General features: G+C 44.3%; 1 protein-coding gene across 2 annotated transcripts; it reads right to left on the bottom strand.

Annotated features, from left to right (window-relative positions):
* Positions 1 to 436: 436 nt before the first annotated feature.
* fam20cb (FAM20C golgi associated secretory pathway kinase b) lies at positions 437 to 27,089 on the bottom strand. Of its 2 annotated transcripts, none has more exons than XM_061304475.1 (11): positions 25,904 to 27,089; positions 25,015 to 25,190; positions 23,286 to 23,364; positions 7,677 to 7,769; positions 4,237 to 4,352; positions 3,597 to 3,777; positions 3,398 to 3,507; positions 3,211 to 3,292; positions 2,926 to 2,985; positions 2,687 to 2,837; positions 437 to 2,569 (listed from the first exon to the last, which is right to left on the bottom strand). In XM_061304475.1, the coding sequence occupies exons 1-11, from the start codon at positions 26,413 to 26,415 to the stop codon at positions 2,459 to 2,461; spliced, it is 1,671 nt and encodes a 556-aa protein (XP_061160459.1). In that variant the 5' UTR covers positions 26,416 to 27,089; the 3' UTR covers positions 437 to 2,458. The 2 variants fall into 2 exon arrangements, with proteins under 2 accessions (XP_061160459.1, XP_061160461.1); XM_061304477.1 differs by having other exon boundaries at positions 25,907 to 27,089.

Here is a 27,089-nt window from a genome sequence, read left to right as displayed (position 1 = left end):
CAACTCTAGTTAAAAATCGAAAATGTGCACATGACCCCGTGAACTTTGAACCGACCTTTGACCCCTGGGTGAACTTTGAACCGTAAACTTTGACCTTTGACCCCTAGCTAATTACGTTTTTTTTTTTTTTTTTTTAAACCGGCATAGCAGAATGATCCATGGTCTTCAGATGCCGCGCTGTCGCCATCTCCTGGTCAGTTAGTGAAATGCTTTTGCTGATGTTTTTTTTTCTCTCAATTAAAACAAATCAATTAGCCAGTTGGTTTTCTTTATTTAATATCTATTATCAGACAAAACCAAATTGTGAATCAGTCACCTAGGCTATAGCAGAACAAACAATCCATGGTCTTCAGATGCCACGCTGTCGCCATCTCCTGGTCAGCTAGTGAAATGCTTTTGCTGTTTTTTTTTCCTCTCAATTAAAACAAATCAATCAGCCAGTTGGTTTTCTTTATTTAATCTCTGATATCAGACAAAACCAAATTGTGAATCAGTCACCTAGGCCAGTGCTTCTCAAATAGTGGGGCGCGCCCCCCTTGGGGGGCGCGGTGCTATTCCTGGGGGGGCGCGTGTGACCCTGGGGAACAGGCTTTTTTTTTGGCAGTACTAGAATAAAGTGTAATTGCGCGTTTACTACAGCAGGGGGCAGTGGCGCTCTCATTGTTACTTCTGTCACGTTTGCGACAGTGCAACATTTTACGATTTACAAGACAAGTTAGGATAGTCACGGTGGGGAGGGGGGGCGCGAATAGTTTTCTTCTTGCTAGGGGGGGGCGTAACAGAAAATAATTGAGAAGCACTGCTGTACATGCATATTGTATTCCTCAATTGATATATTTTGAAACAAATAAAAGGAGACTTTGGATTCTTGCGTATTTATTTTTATTGCACTTTAACCATGATGCAAAAAAAAAAAGGAACAAAAAATCCACAGAAACAATGTCCCGATGATGAAAATATATTTTCTTTAACTTGAAGAAAATCTTCTCAGTGGGTCATCTCACACCTACACTTGCACGCACACACACACACTGGATTGACACAGGACTGTAGAAAAGCTTTTGTAGATCGGATGGAATGGGCACACACTCATACGAAGACCTCCCCATTTATCAGTACTCGTCTCCGGGAGGAGTTGAAACCTTTTGGTAATATGAAACCAGACATTCAAGTTTCTATCCTTGCACAGGCACTAGATTTTCCTATGGTATATATTCAAAGCTGTTGTTGATGAATGAAATGTGCACCCTGAAAAATAATCTCTCTGGTACAGCAACATCAGGACACCAACTGGTATATTACAAAGAAACAATAATACAAAACGACTTGTGTAACAACTGGCTTTTTGGTAAAATTTACACTCACTGGCCACAATATTAGGTACACTTACATCCAATCTGTCGTATGTCCGAAATGATGTTTGACAAAGATGCTCTGTTTTTAATTTGTGTTTTAGTAGAACAGATGTTTGATAGCACTGCACCAATATCCCATTGTCAGATAATTAGAAACACTTCTCAGTATGTTACAGTGCTATTCTGCACCAATGAAAACTACAACTGTAAAAATGTGAACCTGTTAAATAAATACATGAAATGATATACAAAGGCGAGTTTATAATGGGCAAGTGTACCTAATTTTGTGACTGGTGATTACAGGTGATACAAATAAGACAGCAGTTGGGGGGGAGTTCAATGACACAAACTCAAGTGTAAACATGGTTTTTCTTTTTCCTGACCTCATCGCTGCTTGTTTTGCACGCAGCACGTCCGCCCTCTTGTGGGGCAAATAAGAAAGTACATCACTGTGATGTTATTTTTGAGGCTGCTTTTGGACCTATTTGATTTCAAACAATAAATATGATTTTTAATAAATACTCTCGTTTATGGGCACTATTAATCAACAAATCCGGGAGTTAACCTGCACTCCAATTAAAATTATTTAAACCCCAGGCAAAAAAAATAGATAAATTCCTTTTCCGTAAACAACTTACTTGTATCTTTAAGATGACAAAAACAACCAACTCCTCCTCCAGGACAACAAAATGGAACGTTTGTGATGTCATCAGCACGTATAGAAACACATTTGTCAGCTTGGAGAATCTCGGCAAGTCCCTCAGAATTCACTGAATTCAAAACAAGGTCCAGGAGGAGACAAAGACAAGGCGTCTCTTACGAGACTTTCACGGTCTGCTAGTGCTGCAGTGGGTCAGTCTGGCTGCGGTGAAACTATCCTACACTTAAGTGTGGCTTGGTCTTTTTTTTTTCTTTTTTCTTTTCTTTTTTAAGAGCCTAGGTGCGGCAGCGTGGTCCCAACTCAATAATGGCCCGATCCCAGATCAACCTACCTTGCCCCTGCGTCCACTCGGTACTGACCTGCGGGCGGGGCAGCTTGGCCTGAAAGCGCTCACATCGCATCAGGAGGTAATTCAAAGCCTCCGAGCTCAAGTTCCATCCAGCTACCTCCTCGTTGGCCCGCTGTGCTCTGTCCATTGGCTCCCTTGGAGGTCGTTCTCCACCACGTAACTGTAGCCCTCCTTTTCAATGCATTCAACCAGCACCTGCAGAACCTGCAAAAGCCACAATGTAGATTTTAGGAAGTCAAACAAAATGATTTTTAATATACACAGAATTGGCCTTTGGAGAAGTATTTAGCTAATGATGCGATACATAAAAAAAATGCTGACCTGGCGGAGGCGGCGGTCCATGGCGTCCAAGTGGGGCTGGATGAGAATGGGGCTGAGACGATCCCTCTCCAGGGATTCTGCCACCAGTGTGGACAGCTTGTATTCCTCCTTGGCCAGCAGCTGCAGACGCAAGTGGGTCGACTTGCGTACCCTGCAAAAAAATAAAATAATAATTCCAGGCGATTAGCTCAAGCGTACACTCCCCCCCACCCACACGGATGCTGTCAGTTTGATTTTACCGGCAGCACTGTGTCAGTGGCACCAGGATGGACTTTTCATCATGAGAGTGTTTTCCAAACCTCCAGGAAAAGAAACAAGAATGGAAGGTTAGCACAACTTTGAATGTCTCATTGAAGAGGCTGTTTCTCTCCTCCACTTTGTGATTGGTCGGCTATTACAAATTGAGCATAACTGCTGCGCCCGAAAAAAGTTTGCAATGGCAAATGAATGCCACAAGATGGCGACAAAGTACTGCTGTTCTATTAGTCAGGACTGTTTTGTGATTTGATTTATAAACACTGTACCCCCTGCCGTTGTCCAGATGGATGATGAACGTCTCGTTTCCAAACTTTTCAAACGTCTCATAATGATGCCGATCCATGTTACCTGTCATGATGAAAAGGAAATCGCATGTATGAAGAGTTCATACATATATGATAGATACCTATATAAGCAATATCATTGAAATGAAAAACAAAATACCCAACTGACCCATAAGGAAGTCAAAGATGGTCATGTCCATTATGTCCAGAAGTCTTGTCCCACTGTCATAGGGCGGCGTCTGTTTGACCTCCTCACAGTAGTCCGGGTCAACTTCCCATCTGAGCATCAAAGAATCAAAACTCTTTTTTTTCCTTCCCCTCACTCGTGTCTTCTGAGATGAACAAAGTGAAGGGAGGGCTGATCTTACTCTGCCTTCTTGCGTTTGTGGTAGGAACGTCTCCACGGGTTCCTCCAGGTTTTGCGCTTAGCGAGGGCGAGGTCCGGGAGGAAGGCGGCAAGGGAGCCTTCTATCTGGTCGGGCTTTCCGCACAGAGCGTGCTCAGTCGAGCAGTAGTACGAACATTCCCCATAGAAGCATACATTGTTGGCTGTGGGAGGAAGTCATCAAATGTTACCCGTGTGGGCGGAGCCAGAGCTTAAAAACACAAGCTATAGGAAAATAGTGACGATAATGAGAAAAAAAAGAAGCTAATATATGTATATATATATATAGTCCGAGTCAAATTCAATTCTTCATGACTTCACACTTTTTGCTCTTTCAGAATTCACAGCACACATTTTTGGGAAGGACGCTCAGACAAGATTAATGGCCCCTGGAGGGATTCAATGACTTGTATTAATTGCTGAGCCTGTGAGTAAATTCAGCCCCATGAGACGCCCCCACGTGCACGAGACCGAAAAGTTGCACAGCTCATTAAGTGCTGTGCTTTGAAGCAAGCAAGCTTCCAGTTGCTCTCCATTTAATGAATGTCCTCAGCATCAGAATTAGCTTTATATTAACATTTGCATTCGTTGTTTTGCTTTCTTCCACTCGAGGTGTGGGCTACCTGGTGAGATGAAGAATGTCCGCCACAGCTTTTTATCACGCGTGACATCTCGGATCTCCTTTGTCATGTTGACAAGTCTGCCAGCCACGGGAGGGACGCGACGGAAGTCCAAAATCCTACAGAAAACAAAAAAAAGGCACAGGATTATTAACTTATAAGCATCGTGAGTGAATAACGGCCACCAGGGGGCACTACGATCACGCTCTGCATCGCCACCAGGCAAAGCACCCCACGGTCATTGTGTGGCCACCATTCCATTCCATTCCATTCCATTCCATTCCATTCCATTCCAGACGAGATGCCTGCTAACCTCCAGTCCACGCCCACACACAGACACACAACATCCAGCAAGACACAACTTCACCATCTGGGAAATTCCTGCACTGGCGTTTGTGGTTGTGTGCCTTTAGCTGGCACAGTTAAAGTGGAAAGGCAGGTTGTGGTATTGTGGTAGGAAGAGAAAAAAGGTATAAAGGTGTGTGTGCGTGCCAAATGTCAATTTCATGCATCTGTGGTCTTCAGTACGGCATCTTTAACAATTGATAGCCCTTGACAAGTGCTAATGGACAAAGGCCTGGGGCAGGCTAGACCAGAATAGAGATGGACAAATGGCGAGGGAAGAGTTGGAGGAACACACACACAAAAAAAGAAATGATCAATAATACAGGCACAACAGAACCAACCATCATGTATCAAAATGGTGGAGATTAGATGGCCAATACTGCCAGAATCGGCGAATATCCGCAATATCTTTAATCCAATGGAATTATTTGCATTACATGTACATAAAGCGCCATCTGCGGGTTCTGATACGGCACTGTCCCACTTGGCCATGGTGGCAAATACAATAAAGTCACAGACTAACACAGTCACGTTTCTTTAAGCTGCACAGATGGCCACACAGCAGTGTTTGTTCTGCAGGATCTGCACACGCGCTAAAGCAAATAACACCCCGCCCCGATTTTTTCACGTCATTCATGTGTGTTGATAAAACAGGGACGAGCAACGTATGGCTCAGATGAGAATAAAAATAGCAGCAATGTGAACTACTCATAAAATAAAAATTAAATGAACTCATCATGAATAAAATAAAAATAGTTATTCGTGTGAATCAATTCATTTTATAAAGGTATTTTTATATGCAGTGGATATAAAAAGTTTACACACCCCAGTCAAATCCCATGCAAATAAACATATAGAAACCTAAGATATAGTTTGAGTGGAGAAAGACAAAAAAAGTAAAATAATGCAGTTGCGCAAATATTATAACTAGATCTTTTTTTTTTAAAGGAGCCAGAGCACACCTGCCCACTACTGTTTGCTCAAAAATAAAGCTCAGATGCTCTACCAAGCTTTTCCTGACATTTTTATTTTATTTTTTCTAACCTACTTGTCCATTTTAAAAAGAAAATAGGGTCCTTGAGCGCTCACACATCCGTGTGCTAATAACCGATTCACCGCAAGACGGGTGTACGGCATCCGGGCTTGTTTGTCTTTTTGTACCTGCTCTTTGGTGGCAAATCCAATCGCATAATGAAGTGTGTTAATGGCAGCGTAGCCCATAAAAGAAGCGGCGTTGGCTTTAAAAGGAGGCTCTGTGTGGCTACGGGCCCCCTGGGAGGCAGTGTGGCCTCACTCTGCAACGGCAGCAGCAGCAGCAGCAGCCGCAGCCGCTCCGCAGCCAAGGTCTAATTTAGAACAGACAAAATAAGAGGAAAAAAAATATCAAGTGCCGCTTTTGGCAAACCCGCCCTGGCTTATATTTAGAATGGGCACGGAGCCTTTCATGCTTTTGGTTTCCTCCTCTTCCCTTCCCCTTAACCCACACACACATATGTTGCCAGGATGAGTGTGTGCAGAAGAGGACCAGATGTGTAGCAGACTGTTGACAAAAGCCGCCGCTGCTAATGCAATTTATGCACAAGTGTGTCATTGCGCCCGAAGGAAGGAAGCGAGCGGATTCAACGCCGCTCCCCTCCTTGGCCCCCGCCATGATGTGAACGGACAAGTGTTGTAACCTCGTGCTCGTCTTGTGCCGCGATAGAAAAGGAAGGGGGGGGGGGGGGGGGAGAGCCACACACCAGCAGGCCCGCTAGAAAGCTTTGTAGCCTCGCAGATGCTTGCTATCTTTTCACAAAGCTTCCCTCGAGCGGGAAGAGTCAAGGAGCGTGCCGCTTAGCTAAGTCAGGAGGATGCAGTCGCTGTGAGAGAGAGGGAGGGAGGGAGGGAGGGCGGCGTTCGACAAAACAACCTCTCTGATTTTGTGAGAAACAAAATTGATGGAGGTGGTGAAAGTATCAAAGCAGTGCAAGGATTCAATGGCGACTAAAAAGATGGGAGCACCTTGACCTTCTGCTTCTTTTTACTGTCGCTGGAACCTGCATTACATAAGGGATGCACTCCACCACTGGTGGGATTTGTTTGCCTTTGGAATGCCTCTGCAAACATAACCCTGGGCCTGCGCAACTTTCGAGGTTATTTGTCAGGATGAATTTTTTTCGCAAAATAGCACGTTCCTCCTAAATTACATTGCGTACATGAACCTTCACATTTGGATGGTGTCCATATTTGAATATAAATATTTGCGGGTTTTTTGGTTAGTTGCTGAAAAACACACTTTCTTGATTTTTGTTTTTGTTTATGCTGAAGAATTGCAAATATTACTTTGACACCATCCTATGGCATCTTGTGACCAAGCAAGTAAGTTAAGGAGTTAGTCATATTGCATTTCCCACTAAATTGTTAAAAACTTCTAACATTCATTTATTATTTTGACAGAGGAGCCACTTGTTTTCCCATTGTCTGGGAGTAATAACAAATATTTATTTCTCACATTTCTCGCTCTGGAAGTTAACGCAAGCTGACGCAGTGGAAGAAAAGAATTTCAAAGCTTGTTTGCTATCAGGAGAAATAAAGCAATAATCACAAAGGGGGGAAAAAAAACCCGAAACAGAACGCCAAAGTAGTTTGGAATAATGTCACTGTCATTTCTTTGTTTCTATAAACAAAGGGAAATTTTCAATGAACCAGTCCCAGTGCTTTCCTCAAATTATCCTTGGATGGTACTTGTAATCATTTTATGCTAATTCACGCCTTGATGTGAAACAGCTCAAAAACGCAATTCCGACATTAGTATTCTGGTCTTGATGTCAAAATAATGGATGATAATCCAAAGGCAAAGGTGCCCTTCACATCAAGTGTTGTGCAGCGTTGCCGTCTTCTCTGCCAGGTGGTTAATGAGCTGACATGAAGGAGGTGCAGATTAACAATCAGTAAAAGCAGCAGGACATCAAGCAGGACATTGTACCTCCATGTTCCCAAAGCGCCCGAGATTGCACTTGACCTTCTTGTCGCCGACATCGGAGGGACATTTTGGTGGAAGCTGCTTCGCTCCATCATGATTATTATTATTTGCGCTCATATGCGAGGCCAGGTCTTACTTGTCGAGATGAAAGGCGGCGATCTCGGCGTTGTGTCTCTCAAAGTCGGAGAAATAGAAGAAGTCCGGTGGCGTCTCCTGTTCTCGTGTCTGCCTGAAGGGAGACGTAGAAGAAGGTAAATGAGAAATTCAATAATGCAATCCTGTGTGTCATTCTCATCGTTTGTCGAAATAAAGCCCGGCTGCAATCAAAGCATCTCCATCAACACCCTTAAGGAGCGAGGACGATTCAAGGTCAAAGCGTCCCTCCCGTTGGTGTATTTATTCTCGCTCCACTCTGATCCTGCAGAAAAATTGCTTCCCTGTGCACAAGCGGGCTTCTAAAGCTCTTATGAGAAAGGCAAGAGCCCCTTTCAGATTTCAAAAAGGCAACGTCGATGGAGCAGCAGCCAGGTCAACATGTGTAAAAATCCAACAAGTTATTTTCCCTTTAAGAGCTCCACCGTGCTGTGTTTTTTTTTTTTATTGCCCAAAATAAATACCTTCCACAGAAGCAACAATTGCAAAGATTTTGGCTGACATCCTCTCCCAACTTGTCGGAGGAAGACGAGCAGCCTCGGTAATATCTTGGCATCTTCTCTCTCTCTCGCTCTGTACCTTCTTCCTCCTTCACTTCTTTATTGCCTCTTTGCTTACTCCACTTGTGCGTGCACAGCTTAATACCTCGCATCGTTCCACTTCTCCCTTTCTCGTCTTTCCTCTCCATTCCTCTTCTGGCTGGCTGGTTCCCGCCCGCCACAGCTGTGTAGCTGACATACGCACATACGTCATTAGCTAACCCAAGATGGTCGCCAGAAGCAAAGTCATTCCTCCATTTCTTTCCCTACTCTACATTTTGCAACTCTTCCACACATTGAGAATCTACAGCTCTGTACGAAATACAAAATGTTCCTTTCCAATCAATGAACAACTGAGGCAAGTGGATGAGAAAATGTTATTTCTGGAGCGGGCAGCCGGGACAAGCACAAATTCAAAAACAACTCCGCTTGAGTTCCGGCGCATTACGATCGCAGAGAAGCATACATAAATGCATGACCGCATAGTAAAGTCTCGACTCCATAAATGTTTGCGTTTGCGAGGAGGAAAACAAGAGGAAGGCCGCTTCGCCTTTCTCTCAAATTGGACCCGCTTTGCTTTAAGACCGTGACTTACAAGCGTAATTTGTTCAGAGGATTGTTTATAAAAAAAAAAAAAAAATCTCATATTGTCATGCACAATGTGCAGCTGCTTTTCCATCCTAACATCAGAGCTGTGATCAATGACGGCAGGGGAGACATACTGTGCCCGGCATGACCTAGCTGACCCCCAGGGGAGCCCCCCCCGGTAAGCACATAGTTTACACTGCTTAGACCGACACTTTCTTGGCTTTGCTTCCAAGGTCCGAGGGGCCTCACAGCAGCGAGTGGAGGTCGAACAGCAAACACACCACAATGTGAGAAAGGTGAATGGAGGCGAAATCTACCTGCACATATCGTTCAGGGCAAAAAGTACTGACTTGAAAACAACGTGATTTCATATGGACTCAGTCACTTTATTAGGTACACCTGCACAATTTAGTGGAATGTGTTATAAAAAATATTTTGGTCATCTTTTGTAGCTACAAGAAAATGCGAGACAAGTACATAAATTTATCATAAAAATGGTTAAATTGATACTTCTGTGCGGCACACTGCCACCTACAGGACTGGAGTGGAACTGTATCAATCACAAGCCACCGTAATGTCAAACTGCCAATCGATCAGGCAGAAAGAAGTTGAAGATCGGCGGTAAGGATGTAAGATGACAGGAGGATGTTTGTTCCTGCATTTTTTTGACACCACACACAAACCCACGAGGTGAGCATTACGGCTAAGATAGCCGTAACATCATCACAGCGGGGAAGGCGATGATGAGAGGAGGCGGAGCATTGTTTTATCTTGAGCTGCGCCTGTGTGAAGGTTGACCTTTTAAGCAATGACATTTGATAAAGTGACTAAAGGGCTGTCGCCGAGCGCCCCAGGCAGGATGTGCCTCCGCATCGGACCGTACGTGGCGGCTATTTAGCCGTGTCGCCGCTCTGTAATTTTATGTCTGCTGTGTGGATTTGGTGCCCAAATGGGGAGGCGTGACAGGCTATTGTGTTTTGAGTAAGTGCTCTGCACATGGTCGAGATGACATTTGGTTTATGTGAGCGGAGGTGGAAGCGATGGAGAGGTGGGGGAAAGGAAACAAGGAGAGGGACGAGAATGATGGAGAGGATCTTTGACAGGGAGGGAGCGAGGTACTGTATCATGCCGCGAATGGGAGACAACAAAATGGAAAAGCTCATTATTATACATAAGGTGAGGAAAAATGGAAGGGAAAAGAAATGAAAGGCAAAGCATGATGGAACAATAATGTGAAGAAAAAAAAAATTATGAATGATGTTTCTTTAGATTCCATTTCGCCGATCGTGATCCAGACAGTTAAAGGGACGGGAAAAACACATCACGATAGCCTGGGGGGCTTTCGAAATAACTTTCGCAGTGTGATCCAGGTGTGTGTGATTTTCAGTTTGGGGTTGTCAGAGCTCCCCGGGCGCGACAGAGCTCCTCTAGTACTTCGCCTCTATTTTCTATTACCTCTTCAGAAGCAAGAGTGCTATGCAGACAGACAGTCCGTTCCTATCACATCACTCACGAGTCACAGTTAGATGCAGCAAGACATGGATGGCGACGGCAGTTCTGCAAATGGTGAACAATTCTTTCCCCCAAAAAATGAAACTAATCATTAAAGAAAGAAATATGCATGTGGTGCATTCAAAAGCGATGATCCACGGAGCCCGTCGTCGGGACAAAAGCAAGGGTCATAATCAGACGGAATAAACACAGTATCAATATGATGAATAATGCAGCATCCAGTTTAAGTTTAGCCTCTTTCTCCCGAAGGGGCCGACTGACTGCATGCATAAATGCAGACATCTTGACTAAACACCCTCGGAACACACGCAAACGAAAAGAAAAAAGAAAAAAAGTCGGCCTTTATTATTCCACCATTTCAAAGAGAGTGCCACCAAAAGAATAAAAATCAGCACTTCTGCAGTACGTGCCAAGACGAGGAGGAAGAAGGATGCTCAAGTAGATTGTTATTGAGAGGCTTTTTAGATGACAGCGACGGGGAGGCGTGCGCCATTAATCTACGTCTAAATGGATTTCTATTGTCATTGTGTGCATTAATCCCCCCCGACGGAGAGGCGTGTACGCGGAAAGCCGCACACATAGACGAGTTGTTGGTCATGCTAGCCTGGAAAGAAAACACCCGGTGGAGATAAACAGGTCTTAAAGATGAAGCCATCATCTCAATATAATCTGATACGATGACAGAAAAAAAGGCCAAAACACTTGGCCCTGGTTGAAATGAATGACGAGACTATTTTTTGCTTTGGTTGCACACCAAGAGCACCGTGACATGACAAGCTCGGGATGCGACGGCTTTTATTTGCTTTCAAATGCATCAAAGCCCAGATGCAAATCAGGAAGAGTTCTGCGGTAATTAGATGGCCTATTTGATTAAAATGGAGGTTTGGAACCCATCCAAGCGTTGCAAAAGAGGAAGGATGAGGCAGGTAAGGGACGGATGCTTTCAAGACGCGTGGAGGAAAATGCGGATGAAAAGGATGGCTTAAAAGCACACACACGGAAAATCGATTGAAATTGAATCTCTAAACAGAAATGTAAACATGAATCACTGAAGTCCCCATAAAAGAGGCCTCACCGCTTTCTAATCTCCATTTCTAAAGCGGAGGTGGATTACACGTGTGGAGTGGGTGGGGAGATGATGAATTTTGCCGTATGGCAGGAAAGATGAACCCTAATCTCCGCCGTTCATTCAGCTTTCAAAACCAATCCCATCAACGCCACTGGTCTGCTCTCCGCTCAATGCAATTTTATTTATTTATTTTATTATATATATATTTTTTTAATTTCCAACATCGGACAGTTTGATCCCGCTCAATGCAAATTTATTTATTCTATTATAATTTTTTTTTTAAATTTCCAACATCGGACATTTCAATCCGTTCATTCAAGTATAAGAAGAATCATGCGAGGAAAGCCAGTTTCTGCACATCCCATTGAATTATGAATTATTAAAGTCGGGGTCTTCTGGGGTTCACGTTGGCCGTCATGAGATCAAAGTTGTCCGTCCCTGGCCCCCAGATCCACTTTAAAACTCTTTGTGCCAAATAGAAACATTAGAAAAGGATAGGAGAGTTGTCTGTGAAGCAAACTTGCCGTTAAAAGGCTCCGAGGCACAAACAAAGGGATTGGTTGAGATAAACGCTACGGTGTCATTACCAAGGCCCATTGTGGTGCCGAATGCCGGCCATTCTTGATGAAGGCCTTTTATTTTCCATTCAAAGTCACCAGCCGGTAATCTGTGGGTTTGGTTCAACCCACATAGTTGAAGCAGTCTTCCTCTGGTTCCATATATGTTATTTTAAGGCTAACCTGGGTTTGAAAAAATAATTTAAAAAAAATCATACAATGATTGCATCATCACGCTCAGTTTCTAATTGCTCCTACCAAAAATGTCTCCAGAGCCAGTTTGTAAAAATAGCTTCTATTCAGAGTTGCAGTCTTTACGGGATGATTATGGGACATGCTTGGCTAAGACTGATTGCTGTGGCCTTTCCAGAGCTATTCTGGCTCTGCTGAGTGTGTGTCTTCCACACCACATCGATCTATCGACCGCAGTCCGCGAGAACCCGGCTTGGACCAAAAGGTGAATTTCATTTCGGCGCTGCCACACGCACACACTTGCGGTCACAGATAAACAAACATGTTGATTTTTGATGACAAGATGGATGACGCCTTTGCTTTTTCTTCCTTTTTACCCCATTATGCCAACAAAAGCCGTCTCTAGTGCGCCATCGAACGCTTTTGACGGGTGCTCTGCTTTCACTGGTCCAATTGGATGGGCACAAATCATCCGAGTGGAGTTAAGAAAACAATTGCCAACGTTGATGAAGATAAGTAGTCGTACAGTTAGCGATAAAATCCAATGAAGGAACACGGACTGTATTCTATTCAAACAAAGTCTATTCGCTAAATAAAATGCTTATGACGTCCCGCATACATAACGACCCCTTAAACACTTAGATGAATAATTAAGGCAGGATTGATTACGAGCGCATAAATCAGCCTCTTGAGGAGTACTAAAAAAAAAAAAAAAGCGAGCGCCTTCACCTCCAAGCGGCTTTTTTTTTTGTCTCTGCAAGAGAAGCTTATAAGCGCGGCCATTGTGTAACTAAATACAGAGCTGCTGCTTTACAGCTCTGTCATGGCCCATCTTTCTTTCACTTGAAGCCTGCAGCCCGCGGCGCTTCAGTGCAAGCGGGAAGGCTGCCAGTGCGGCTTTGTATCGACAGCGCGCGTGCGCCGTCGCTACTCGCCGGCCCTTTTTGCGGGTCAGCTGCCATTATTTCCCCCGCTGAATGTCCGGCTGACATAGATACACAGTACTTTACATGCACCTGGAGCAAATGTTCATACATGATGAACATCTGCAGAGAAGTTGCTGGGATAAAAAAAAAGGCTTTTTTTTTCCCTCCCGGAACAATAATTACGGCTAATTATCAAGCTCTCTGCTCGGCTGACTCGCTTAGCTCGCAAAGCACGTCCGTCTCATCCGTTGGCTCAGTTGTCGGGCCATTTCTCTGCAGTTCTATCTGCTTCTCCCGCTGGCCTTCATCGGCTCGTAACCACAATGGCGCAGGAGGATGCCGGGCCGTCGCCGAGCCTGATGGGAAAGTTCCGGCGCGCTCCATTATTCATGACGCCGCTTTCCATCTTCCTTCTCTCATTCGCACTTTTGCACCGGCGGTGAGCGATGGATTTATTAGCAGGCCGCGTATTAGCGAGATGATCAAAAAGCTGACCGATTGACCGACCCGTTTCTTTTTTACAGCCCTAATTTGTAGCAAAGCTACCAGAGCACGCAGATGTGAGCCAAAGTTTCACAGTCCAAAATAATATTCCAAACAGCCCAGTGGCATTCAAAGCCCACAAGAACCACTCCGGTGTGGGCCTCATTCAAACTTATCAGCGTACCCTCCAACAGTCCACGCTAATAGAATTAGAAGGATTTCAGCAGAAGCCAAGACTCATTCCCACAGCAAAGTGGTTGCAGCCATTGTGTGGGCTCAGTCAGGGCGGACATGCTTCACATCAAATGAACCGAGTCACATTAAAGCCCCCCCCAAAGGGACTCAGATCCACTTCTGGGATGGCAACGCAAGCAAGGCGGAAGAGGAAGTCGGCGACAGGTAATTTCTCGGGGGCCTGAGACTCCCACCGGGGTGGGTCAGTTTGGGAGGCATCGCAAAATGTGTTTGAAAAGCCTCTAATGCACCCGCCCGCAGGTTATTAACCACCATAAAGGCCTCACAATCGTTACAAAGCCATTTGGCAACCTTATCTAGTTGAAAGAATGCTTGCTGGTGGAAAATGCGCATGATGGAATTGTATTCCAAGAATGGAATCAAGTAATCATGCAGCATAAGTGGCAATTATGTTACCTAAGGATGGCATGATGTAATTGATAGCGAAAGATGAGACTTGAGAAAGACTGGCGCGGGTTAAATGCCAAGCAGGGCTGGGAATTAGAGCAACTAGCTGCTATTGAGAAAAATTATTTTCCGCTCATTCAGTGTTTGCTTGAGCCAAAAAACTCAATTACAGCATGTCAATTAGAGGGAACACCCTGTTCTTCTCTGAAGCATTATTTCCCTCTCCCATGATCGATTTGCATTCGACTCTGGATCCGACTCAATGTCTTCTCCACTCCGGGTTTTTTTCTTGGTCCATGATGAAATGAAGCCAGTTTGTGGCGGTGGCTGGAAAGACACACATAGTCCAGATGCCCTCCGAATTCCTTTGATATGGAGCGCAAAGTCATCCATCTCCTCATTTCCCCCTTTCATGTAGGCTACATTAGCGACAGGAGAGTAATCAAAGCCGCCATTAATGCCCGACCATTTCCTCTGCCCGGTCCTCCCACGGGAGCGGGACGGCGCTTCCACGAAGAGGAGTGCGCCACGTAGCTAATGCGGCTTCCTAATTTCCTCTGGCTCTGGACTTGAAAGGGAAGCAAAGAAATCAGTAAGATGGCGCCGATGGTAAGTGGATTTGGGAATTTGTTAATAGGGCATCATTAGAGTCAAAAGGGGCTTTCTGTTAATAACCGCAAAGTCTGATATGTTTATTCCTGCAAACTAGTCCACGCCGGCGGGCGGGCGGGCTAATGGGGGGAAGCTCAAATTAAGATAAAGGAAGATGTGTGCTGCTTTTGGGAGGGGGGGGGGTGCTGTTCCATATTCAAGCCTTCTCTTCCCGCGTAAATAGTTAATTTAAAAAAAATATGAAGAGTTTCTTTCTCGACTTACTTTGCAATTCTGCTGACTTGCAGGAAAAAAAGCAGCAGCTTGCTTGCTTGCTTTTCCTTTGGCGCAACGCTGAAGACGAGAGACGCTGCGTCAAGGTCGATATGTCAAACATCGCGGCCTAAACGCGGGGTTTATACATGACGGCGTATCATTGTAATCCTTAGATAGCAGGCAAACGTGCCCCCCTGGTATCTGCGGGAAAGATAAAAAGGAAATCCGAATGGATGCTCAGTGCCTCGACATCATTGCGGCGATATGACATCATTCGTTCTCAGGATGTTCGGAACACGCTTTTCGGAGCTTAGAGGTATCAAAGCCAGACGGATTTGGTTCCTTGATTATTTCTGACAGCTGACAAATGAAGATGAAGAATTCAACAGCCATGGAAGCCAATTTTCACTTTTTGCAATTTATTTCATTCATTTAAAAAAATTAAATTAAATTAAATTAAATTAAATTAAATTAAATTAAATTAAATTAAATTAAATTAAATTAAATTAAATTAAATTAAATTATAAAGATAATACAAATAATTTCAAAACGAAATTTAATGTCCCGTCTACTCGATTTTTGCCACTAAGTCTTGGCTACCGCAAAAAAAGTCTGATCGAAAGGGCCACATTTGTTCGAAGCAAAAGTGGCACCAAGTGACTTTTTGATAGGGATGGAAAAAGAAAGGGGAGGACATACGTCAAGGTGTGGTAAACCGTGAGTGACTTCAGCCAGCGCCTGCTGTAAGACCGTATTTGGCAAATTGTTAGGTGGGGTGCCCCAAGCAAGCGTGGCACTTGATAAACAAGACGGCAAAAGACGGGAAAGCATGGAGCCGTGAGACAAGCGCGGCAAAGGCCTGGAAGGCAAACTGGATGCGAGGAGTGCAAGAATGTCAGTGAGATGGAAGCAGACAGGAATAAACCAACCAGGAGCCACAAAAAAAAAAAAAAAAAAATCACCTCAGGAGTGTATCAGTGTTAAAATGTGATCAGTCTCATTTAAAGAGAAAAACCACGTGGATGGAAGTGCAATGCAAAGCTGACCTTGTTAAACATTTATAAGGACCGTCTGGAAGGTTTTTACGAGCAGCAAAAAACACATTTGGTGAGAACAGTGACAATTTACAACAGATTTGAAAATGTTTCCGCTTGATGCGTGAGGAGAAGAAATGGAAGCGGCATTGCGGGGATATGGGAGGATTTGGATTTCGTCTATACTGTACTATTTAAGTCCCCTCACGTTTCTACGGATGAAAATGAGTCTCGGTGCGCCTGACGTGTGGGTGAGACATATCTGGAATATTATGGACAAGTGGGAGGGGGGGGGGGGGGAGCCCGCAGTTTTCGAAAGTTGGCGGAGAGCGTGACTGCCAACTGGCCCAGCAGACGACAGGCAACAACAACTTGCGTGCAGTCACGCATTTACCCGCTGAAAGAAGGCAGCATAATCCTCATGGAACATGCGAGTGTTTGCAGAGTGACTGGAAAGAGACTTTTGTTTGTTTCGAGCAATAACACAGCGGGAAGCTTCGTACATCTAAAACCCATACATCATGGCCATTTGCGGCAACGGGAAATGAGCTCTTGTTCATTTCCATTGCCGATTCAAATTTCTGCTCACGGGCATTTAAAAAACAAACAAACAGCCAACTATATTTGGGGACTTAATGGAGTTGTACATATTGTATATAATAAGGCCGGACCAATATGGCTACTCCACCAATGTTTGAAGGGCCATAATCGTCCTATTAAATTGTCCGGCCGATTAATTGGCCGGGCCCTGTTGTATAATGTATGTAGCAGAGTGCTACAGCAGAATTAAATGACACATTTCTCACCAAATTAAGGTTTTATAGTCAATTAAAAATAGCTCACCCAGGCATAGCTTGAGAATGGAGCTAAAGGGGGCTAAAAGGGGGGGGCGAAATAATTAATATTTTAGAAGAGCAAATAAGTTTTGGATGGGCTGAACTCAACTGTTGCCCCTTTTTTTTTTTTAGGCCATCTTCTGTTTTGGCTCCAAAGCTCATATTTGAATAAGCGCCGGACAAACATTACCACCCCCCCACCCCCCCTGCACACAGTTAGCCGGACACGCTACGCAGCGTCATATTGGGAACGATGCGCTAACTTGCCGCGCGTTAATCCGCGCCCACTTTGCCAAGCCGCTTTCTCCTCGGCAGGCCTAACAATGCTCAAGTCACTTTTTCTCTCCGACTCGCTCATTCCCTCGCTCTCCCTCCTTCTTGCGAACAACAACAAACCATAATCCTTTGGTGAGTCCTAACATATGGTCTTTTCTTTATCCTTTCTTTATCCACACGGCACTGACATTAATAATCACGGGGGGCTGCCGGGGATCGTATAGGGATGCTATAGGCCCAAAAGGCTCAAAACAGCATCTCGTTTTTTTTTTTTTTTTTAATCCCATGCATACTATTTCGATGGCATTTGTTGGACTAATAAAAATGCAAAACCGTCACAAATAAAAATGCAAAACCGTCACAAATAAAAATGCAAAAACGCTCACTCGGAGACTGAGTCATGAGGAAATGAACGGCCAACGTTTTCTGTTGGTGAGCTTATTTACCCAACCAACTCACACCATTATTTCGTCTTAGATACCGCAATGACCAACCAAAATATTAGGTACATCTGATTTGATGAATGAATCGATTGTGGTACTTGCAGTGTTCATTCCAAATATGACCCACTTTCACTTTTAGTAAGGGAACTAAGTTACTTTTAAAGTTAAGTAATCAGTAACTAGGCTCCATTTTCAAGGTATATTATTATAAAGTTGCCGTGCTCCTATTTGTGATGCAAGGCAAGCATTCGTGCCGAGACTTGTGCATGGCGGGTGGCTTTTTTTTTTCTATCTCCTCATCTGGGCTTGGTTGCATCACTTGTTTTGACTGCGCAGGCCTTTTCTTCTCTCTGTCTTTGCAGGACGGAGCGAGTGAAGCGCGCGGGAATAAGCAGACGCGGGTAAAGCGCTCGACTTCAATCAAGTCTCGGCAGAGCGCGGCGGCGTGGAACAGATGCCGCAGACACGTCAGGGAGGGGACTAATTAGGCCGAGCGTCCAGATGCTAAGAGGTGAAGCTAAAGGAATGAGATAAATGTAAAAAAAAATAATCAAATGAAATACCTTTAGATTTCTAATTAAAGCTGACAATGAGGAACATGCAGTCCTTGTTAATTATCCCCTCCCCGACCCCTCCCAACCGGGGAAAAGGTGCTTTCCCTAACAGTTCTACAAGAGCGTCAAACCGCAAAGAATGAAGATCACAAGAGAAACCGTGGCGGGCTGCACACCAGATTGCACCACACCATAAAACGCTGCATACTTCTGTAAAACTAAAGCAGTCAGCCCCTGTGGTATAGGATAAAAGATAGTATCTGTTTTTATATGTTCCTCCATCTGCTCTCAGATCCCTCGTCGCCAAAAATGCGGCAACATAAAAACACCATTTCGACGCTAAATCTGTCTTGTTTGATCCTTTGACAAATTGCTTTTTTCGCGGGTCATCCAAACTCATCAGCCAATTAAAATGTCCCATTTCTTTACTAATTCCTTTATCCTGATGAATATCCTGTTTCGCTTCCGTGCAGTAAATACATGTGAGCGAGCCAGCGGCTATTTGTTGATTGAATTTGGGAGGACAAAAAGAGGGAGAGCACCTCTTCAGTCGGGTCGGGCCAAATGAATCCATGGCGCATCAACTCCCAAAGTCCGCCGGCATTCAGACAGCCGGTAAAATTTGATTGACAGCTCGCCCTAAAGCCAAGAGACAAGCTGACGGACGTTTGAAAAGCTAACTCGTCCCACACAGGCACAAAAGATGAACTGGGTTTTTACAACATGCGTGTAATTAAGAGCTTTGGGGTTTTTTTTTGCTCCCAAATGAGAAAAAAAATAGATTTAAGGAACAAACATGCTTTTTATGAGGCCTGGGGAAAATCCGCGAGTACGTCACAACAAAAACCTTGCTCACAATGCCGCTCTATGCTATTTCAGGAAACACATTTTTTTTTAGGCGGTAATTACAGTACTTAAATACGTCACGTCTTTAAAACATTGTTTCCAATAATGCCTGCAAAGACAAACAGGTTGATCCAAAAAGACCAATCTGACAAAATGTCTTCTTACTGGGTCATTGTGATGGGAATATCAAAGCTTTGATATGCCGCAACGCCGTCTTATCGTTGGTCCAAAGGAAGAATTAACGCTGGTAACAATTACCTGAAGACATTCCCGGTCCTGGAAGGCCCGAACTTGGCTTTTGCTTTCAGATACACATCCGCCCGTAAATACAAACAATTACGCGAGTCATTCTCGATGCAGATGATTTTAGTTTTGTTAAATGAATGCAAGCTGAGGTGTCAACGTAGTCTTTTTTTTTTTTATGTGCTGGCTTACAGAGTGCGAAAACTGACTTGCGTCAAAGTTAATGATTGAGCTTCTAAGCATTACTGATTGGAGCCGACGCGTGTGTGTTAGAATGCATTAGCGGGCGAAAGCTCTCTGACTTACTGTTATCTACATGAATCACGATGACTGCTCGACACTGGAGATGGCATCACGCCAGCGGAACATTAACAGATTATTACCGCACACTTGTTTGGGCACAAGCTGTCCTATTCCCGCTAGACTGTAGATTAGTTGTACCGCACTATGTAAGCTTCTTGTGTGATTTTACATCATACTCACATTTGAGTGCAATTCATTCATTCACTACCATTGACGGTTATAGACGTCATTTTAGCTGGACTGCCAGTGAATGAGTTAAAGACATAGAAGTGTATTTTCATAGATAGGGAAGAACATTTTCATTTTAGTAGTTCAATTCCAAAAATGAAAAATTTCAAAATCCACACGAGGATATACATTATGAGTCCAGAGCAGAGGGGTCCGGTTGGCCGGTTGCGCTGAGCCAGCTAACGAAGCCCGAAGGCACAATTGGATCCTTCATAATCACTCCGCTGCTCACGCTGTACCTTTAACTCATGTTATTCTTACTCGATTTAAAAGGCAGTCTTAGAAAAAGGCCTCATGGAACACTTAACACAAACTAGTGAAAATATATCTGAATGCGGGTTCTTAAGTGGCGCTAAACACGTTGCACAGTAATTACGGTTTGAAACCAAACAATCGGTTGTTTATGAGTAGGATGGATGGTTTGGTTGCCGTGGTATTTTTCAAGCTATTCTGACTAATTATTCATGCACTCAGCACGCCCAGCTTTGTTGTGGATGTGGCACACTAACGTACTAATTCATGATTTGCAAATAACAACGGACACCTTGGGATGTTATTTGAAGTGTGCATCAATTCTGAATTTCAATCATGTGAGGCATGTAAAGGATGCTCTGTCAATTATTTGCTCTGAGCAACCCTGTGCATTATTATTTTTTTGTCCTAAGGTGTAAATGCTTTATGACGTGCTTGAGCGCAGCTGCATGATGTACATGCACTTTAAACCTATACTCCCCCTCCCCCCTCTGTGACGTTCAAAATGGAATGGCCGTCACCGCCTCTCTGAATGACTTGTCTCCGGGCGGTTCATCCCTTTATTTCCAAAGTCAAAGCATGGGCACGAAACATGACTGCGAACACTCAGGGAGAAAATTGAGGGGCCGGAATGTGAAAAAAAAAAAAAAAAAAAAAAAAAAAAAAAGGCCAAAATAATTTCCAAAACAATTTCAGTGAGCTATTGACGTTCCCCCCATTTTCTTTTCAATGCACTTAATAGTAAACCAAAGTGAATGTTGCTATTCATGATTTGACATCCTTTGGACGGACGGGAACAACAACATCTGCTGATTCTTGTGCATCAACTGCCCCTTGCTAGAAGACAAATTTCCTCCAGCGTCATTTTCCCGTATGCCACATCCAGTAATTCTCACGGATATCGCACATTTAACACAGACATTTCCTCCAGGCTATTACTTACGCCTTTGTCAATACATTATTGACACAAACCAGACGACATTATGTAGCCCCCGCCTCCCGTCTCCCCACGGTGTCAATCAAAGATGACTCACGGGTCCCCGACTCAGCGCAATTATGGATCGGCCCATTGGGAGATCCGGCCGGCGGGTCTCGTAAGAATACTCCCATTGATTGGGATGAGACTGAGGGGCCGGCTGATTGGCAAGCGGTACAATTAAGTGGGAAGGAGCGGAAGACCGTCATTGTGTCAATCACCTCTTGTCATCGATCATCTGCACTCATTATCTAATGGGCTTTGTGCGCTCCCACGCTAATTTCACTGTAAATAATACAATCAGCGCTCTTGAAATAACTTTGGAAACTGAAAAGAAAATTGGAGAACTATATTAAGTATCGTCTCAAAAAAAACGGTGGTCTTCTTTTATAGTTTATGACGTTTTTTTTTATAGTTTATTAACAATCTCCACCCTTTGGAAGATTCGGCCCTTTTGCAGTCACTCAAAATAGTCCAGAAAAACAAAGCAATACTTTTGTAACTTTGTCAATCCAAATTTAACATCTCAAGTATTAACTCTAATTGGATTGTGAAAAAGAAGAGCGACGCCTGGAGTGATTTAAAAGCACAAAAAGTGACCAAAATTGTTGCCACCCGACGGCTGGTGTTGTGAAAATGTTATTAGATGAGCTGAGCTGGTTTGTAGGATGTTTGGGAAAAGCAGAGTGCAGACAGAAAGTCAGAGGGTGGAGTCCCCTTTGACATCATCGGCTAGAATGCCTCCCCGCACCAAAACAGCAAAGCCTCGCTTTGTCGTCATAGAAACCCAACACCTGAAACATTACTCACGCAAGTAAACAACTGCTCGCTAACACAAAATCAAAACAATGGGCAAAAATCCATGTGGACTGACTATTGTGGAAAACAAACAGCCATGAAAACACAGTTTGCCCAGACACACACAAAAGGAGCCTTTTTCAAAAACGAAAATAAAATACAACCTGTGTCAATACACACTGTTTATGCATCGATTCCTTCATGTGTGTTTTAGAGGCCAAATCTTCCAGACGGAAAAGCGAGCGCAGGAAAGCGGCCGCTGGCGGCTACTAAAGTAGCGAGCTGTTGTCTACAGACACGGACGCTGGGATCAATATGATTCCCCGGACAGCTGGCTGTCGACGCCTCGATCTCTGTGACACGTCGAATCAAAGAGGACGTCGGAGGATGTGTGCAAATGGGGCATGACCTCCATCGCAGCTCAACTGGATTGAACAGCTAATAGAGCGCCTCATTGTCACAAATGTATTCTGGAAGCGGATGTATTTTTACAATCCCCCCTCTTCCGCTTCTCGTCATCCAGGCCCGTCAGTATGATTTCCAAGCTTAACAAAAGACCCAAGCAGTAATTACAAACGTCTGAGAAACGTCTACCTATCGAGTGCGCGCTTAACCCGGCTCGGATGCTGACAAGCCGGGGCCAAACATTAGAACGTCATTAACCGGCAATTAAATTACAATCGGCATAACAAAAGATGGGTGACATTTAAATCCATGAATTGAGGAAGGATTAGAAGCAAAGCGCTACTTCTCTCGGGATGCGTTATCATCCAACACTGCGGCGTGATTTCATAAAACTTGCTAGCAGCGGGTGGGCTTTGCTTATCTCAACAAGTTAAGCCACCCGGCTGTGCGGGGGAGCCCCCCCGGTTTCATCAAAAAAGAAAACAAAAAAAAAATACAAACTGTGTTCCTGAATTCCTCTTTTTAGGTGCTAGGACCGATAAATGAAATATGAACGCAAACGGTTCGGACCGACTGGACGCTCAGCCAAAAAAGCACCACCGCTAAAAAGCAGCCGTTAAATTGTCCATCACGGTTTGCAGATTGCGAGATCACGTCAAGTCGTTTCTCTCAGCAGCCTTTTTATTGGCTTTAAGAGTCAATCCAAGGCTAGCTCTTTAAGGCACAGCGGATCTTCGGCATATTAATTTGAGCTTTGTCTTTCTTAGAACCATTTTCAGAAGCACTTAGTTACAGTAAGTTACAAGCCTTAATCCGTTTTTTGGAGCATGTCTATAAAAGCAAAATGGCCTCTTTGCAATTAACAAGGCTGTATTGATCAGTCGGAGCTCGGTTTGATCTGCATTTGAACGCATAGAATGAGTCATGACGACAAAAATAATATCCTAATATGATGACAAACATAGTCCAATTTCAGATTTAAAATATCATATGACAACTAATAACAATGAAAAGTGATCCTACTTCATGGGCTTGAAGAGCGCCTGTCCGTAGTTCTGGAAGGTCATAATGAGCTTGAGTTGGGTGCCTCCAGATTTCATCGCTGTTGGAGTAAAAAAAATCCAAAATAAAAACCTGTTCGTAGAATGCAAGATTATTTTCTGAAGGGACAAAATCATATTGTGAATTTAAATGACAACTCTGGCTTGGTAGGAGCTTGCGTATTCAAATTATAGCCCTGACTCAACAAGCTAGCTATCAACAAAGCGCTAATGAATATACCCACGCAATGAGTTTTATCATGTTTTGTTTTACCAAACAGGTAAACAACATTATGACTTAAGCCCCATATCATCCAAAGCCCCCGTTTTCAGAAAAGCTTTTCACATAAAGCTCCCAAAATGAAACAACGTTTAATAAACCTATTATGCATGATAAGAGGAAGTATGCATTTGTGCCCGCCGGGCTTTCCGCTAATGTTTGACGCTTTAACAAAGTAGGAGCAATGCCTGTTTACATCATTTAATAGCCCCAAAGCTGCATCCCAACACAATACACGTGTCAATCTACAAACATTTCTCCATTGTTGGCTTTGGCCTTTTAGTCGCCGCCACCGTCCTCTCGTGCTTCATGTTCCTAATCAGCCTCCTCTACCTCAAAACATGACAGCGCATAATAAAAGGCACCCGAGGGACCGGGCTACCAGCTCGACGACTTACAAAATAAGCCCGACCTGTATATATTTGTCTGACAGTTAAGGAGGACATACAGTACATGGCTAGAAAAAGTCGACACACCCCTGTTCAAATGTCAAGTAATATTGAGCTGTACAGTTTGTAGATCACAGTTTTAATTGATCTCGCTTTCAACCGGGGTGTGTAGACTTTTGAACAATACATTCCAAATCGATTTCAAACGATACCTGCGCCGTTAAAAGTTTGTTTTATTTCCGCGGCTAACTTATTCCTTTACGCTCGAGTGGATAATATAATTTACAGTTAATGAAGAGGTGATAGACTGGAATATTTGCTGCCTTGGCTCAGTCGCCGCTAATGAAAAAGAACTTGTTGGTGCACTGCTTGCCTGAAGTTGAGATAATAACACAGCGCTGTTGGCTTGTGTTGGTGTTGTGCCCTGAGCTTGTGTCACGGCTCTGTAATTACTGACTCACCATGTATTTAACTGGCTAGAGTGCGCCTGCCTCGATCCACCCAGGCAGAGTATTTGAAAGTAAGAGGGAGAGGAAATGATCCAAATCTCCAAGAAGTCCAGGAATGTTTCTTTTGTAACACTCCCAGGTAGGTTCTTCGTCTTGGCTGAAGGCCACTTGGGGTTTCTTAAAGGCAGAATCCCCTTTAAGAGTGACTGCAACATGAGCGACCCTGAGGCGAGAAGCACTTCTGGAATTTGGGAACTGAACTGAGCCAAACAGGAAGAACCAAATCCAGGTCTGGTTAGGTGTCTATTTTCACTCACAGGCTTTCGAGCTCTCAGATTGACATCACGCTTGTCGATCAAAAAAAAAAAAAAAAAGCATTTGCATTGAAATCAAACTGCAGCCAAGCTTTGGAGGGATTTCACGGTGTTCTTGATGCAGCCTGGTGCTTTGAGACGATTTTGGCGGATCAGCTCCGACTTACGTTATATGACACGCCTGCAGGTGGCGCCCGACAAAACAATCGCATGTCACCCCAGCAGCAAAGTGACCTCTCCCCAAAATATGTGAAACCAAAGCGGGAAGCCCGCGACTCACCCACGCTGGTGATCCTCTGGTTGACGAGATCTTTGAGCAGCGCGTCAATGACGGGGTTGTGTCTGGAGTAGAGCTCGTAACGATTAATTCCAATGTGGAAGCGCAGCCAATTGGGATAGGAGTCAGCCGTCAGCTCTCCAGTGGGGCTGAATTCCTCGGGGTTGCCGTCGGCATTCCTGCGTGAGAACGTTGACAGTTATATTTTTGACAGGTGCTGCACAGATGCAAACCCATGCGGTTGCGTGCCAATGAATCCAGTTGAAGTCGTGTCAATGGTGTAAAATAGCAGTCAGGTGTGAGATGATATTTTCCCAAGACTCTTATCCAAATATTAAAGTCTTCTGATGTACAGGTAGATTTACAGGTAAACTGGAGACAATAATTTACACCTATGGACATTGGTGTCCAACCTAAGGTCCGTGGGCCAGATAACGGCCACCTCATCACTTTTGCGGTCCACTTAAGTCTACTTCATCTTTTGCGCGACAATGAAAAAAAAATTGTGTTGGGTTTGCTCAATTTTATTTCACCAAGTAATCGTACGAAATAAAATCATCTCGATACAGATAGCCCACTTAAAAATGTTTCTGGATCCAGATGATTTTTTTTTTTAGCATTTACTTCACGGAATAAAATTGAATAAATTAAACAAATCTCTATCGTGTAATTTTTTGGGGGATTTGTTCTTTTAGTTTTGGCAGAAAATCTGTGTCAATCTACTTTGTACTCATATTTGTGGAACCTGCGAAGAACCCAGTGCACCCAAAGAAAGCATGCTAACTCCAAACAGGAAGGCTGGGGTTGAGATTCCAAGGCTAAACCTCAGAATTGCAAGGCAGACTTTCTTAATAGGGACTGATGATTATTTAAACCAAAAATAAAAGAATACCACTCCTGCTCTGCTGCTTTGGGGTCAAATCGGATGTCCGCGTTGACGTTGAACAGCGTGTCCTCATCTGTGAGCGGAGTCAAGGACCTTTTATACAAAGGGTGCTCATAGAGGGCAGCCAGCCTTGAACCCTTGGCCGGCGTGTTCTTGCTGACTGTCGTGTCCTGAATGAACTGTCGTTTCCTGTCCCCGCGCTGAGCGTGATGCTCTGGCCTCTTGAAGCCTTGGGACTTGTCTCCTGCAGCGATGCCCTTCTCCAGGGAATGGGACGAGACGTTGGAGGTGCTGGGCTCGTTGCTGAAGTCCTGCAGGATGCGCAAGGTGTGCTTGTTGGGCCAGCCTTGCTTGGCCCAGCTGCGAGGCTCCTCGCTGGGAGCGTGCGAGCAGGAGCAGCCTCCCGCGCCTTGCCTCTCCAGCTTGGGGAGTAAGTCGATCATGATGTGCATGGAGCACGCCACCAGGAACACCATAAGGATCAAAACCCGGAATTTCCGCAGGAGGATCATCTTCATGGTCTCCCTTTTGAGCAGATGTGAGTATTTACTGCAGATGATGAGCACGCAGATGCACAGGCTGACTACATCACTGATGATGTTAATTAGACTGGATGCCAGTCTAATGAAATAAACATTAAACACCAATGACCCATCCTCACTGGTCGTCTTGAGTAGAGGATTCAGTGTTCAAGCTTCAGACTCCTGTTTTTCTTTCTTCAAGCTTTGTGCAGATTATTTAAAGATTCAGCAACGAGCATCCAGGTCGACCGGGTTCAGACCAACGGTCGATTTGCGCAAGCCACATCGTCGTCACACGGCCGCTTTCCAAAGAGACCAAAGGCGGAACCTAATATGGATCCGTTAAACGCGGAGGTCCGAAGTCGCGCATGAGTCCAACATCCGCGCAGCGGAAAAAAACAACAACACACGCGCACACCACAAGCTCAGATCTTCGCTGTCGCGCTTTAAAAGACAAAATACACGGAAAAGTCCCCGTAAGTGGTCGACGCGCACTTATCCTCCCCAAAATAAAAATAAAAAATCAGCTCTCCGGGTTGACAATTCTCAACGGAGGCGGTCCTGTTTGGACAGGTAACAAGACGAGGTAGGGAGCGGGACACCTTCAGGGCGTGCAGCTGGATAAGCAGAAGCGAAAGAAGCACGCCTTGTAACAAGTGAGCGAGCATCTG

Source organism: Syngnathus typhle, linkage group LG18 (assembly GCF_033458585.1).
Source record: "Syngnathus typhle isolate RoL2023-S1 ecotype Sweden linkage group LG18, RoL_Styp_1.0, whole genome shotgun sequence".
Classification (NCBI taxonomy): domain Eukaryota; kingdom Metazoa; phylum Chordata; class Actinopteri; order Syngnathiformes; family Syngnathidae; genus Syngnathus; species Syngnathus typhle.
The sequence above is the reverse complement of the archived record's forward strand: the minus strand, read 5'-3'. Positions and strand labels throughout refer to the sequence as shown.

Coding starts and splice junctions, on each gene's coding strand:
- fam20cb (XM_061304475.1), bottom strand. CDS start 26,415: ATGAAGATGATCCTCCTGCGGAAATTCCGGGTTTTGATCCTTATGGTG. Junction 25,191..25,903: donor AAAGCAGCAGAGCAGGAGTG/GTATTCTTTTAT, acceptor GTTCTCACGCAG/GAATGCCGACGGCAACCCCG. Junction 7,770..23,285: donor GCGCTCTTCAAGCCCATGAA/GTAGGATCACTT, acceptor GTCTCCCTTCAG/GCAGACACGAGAACAGGAGA.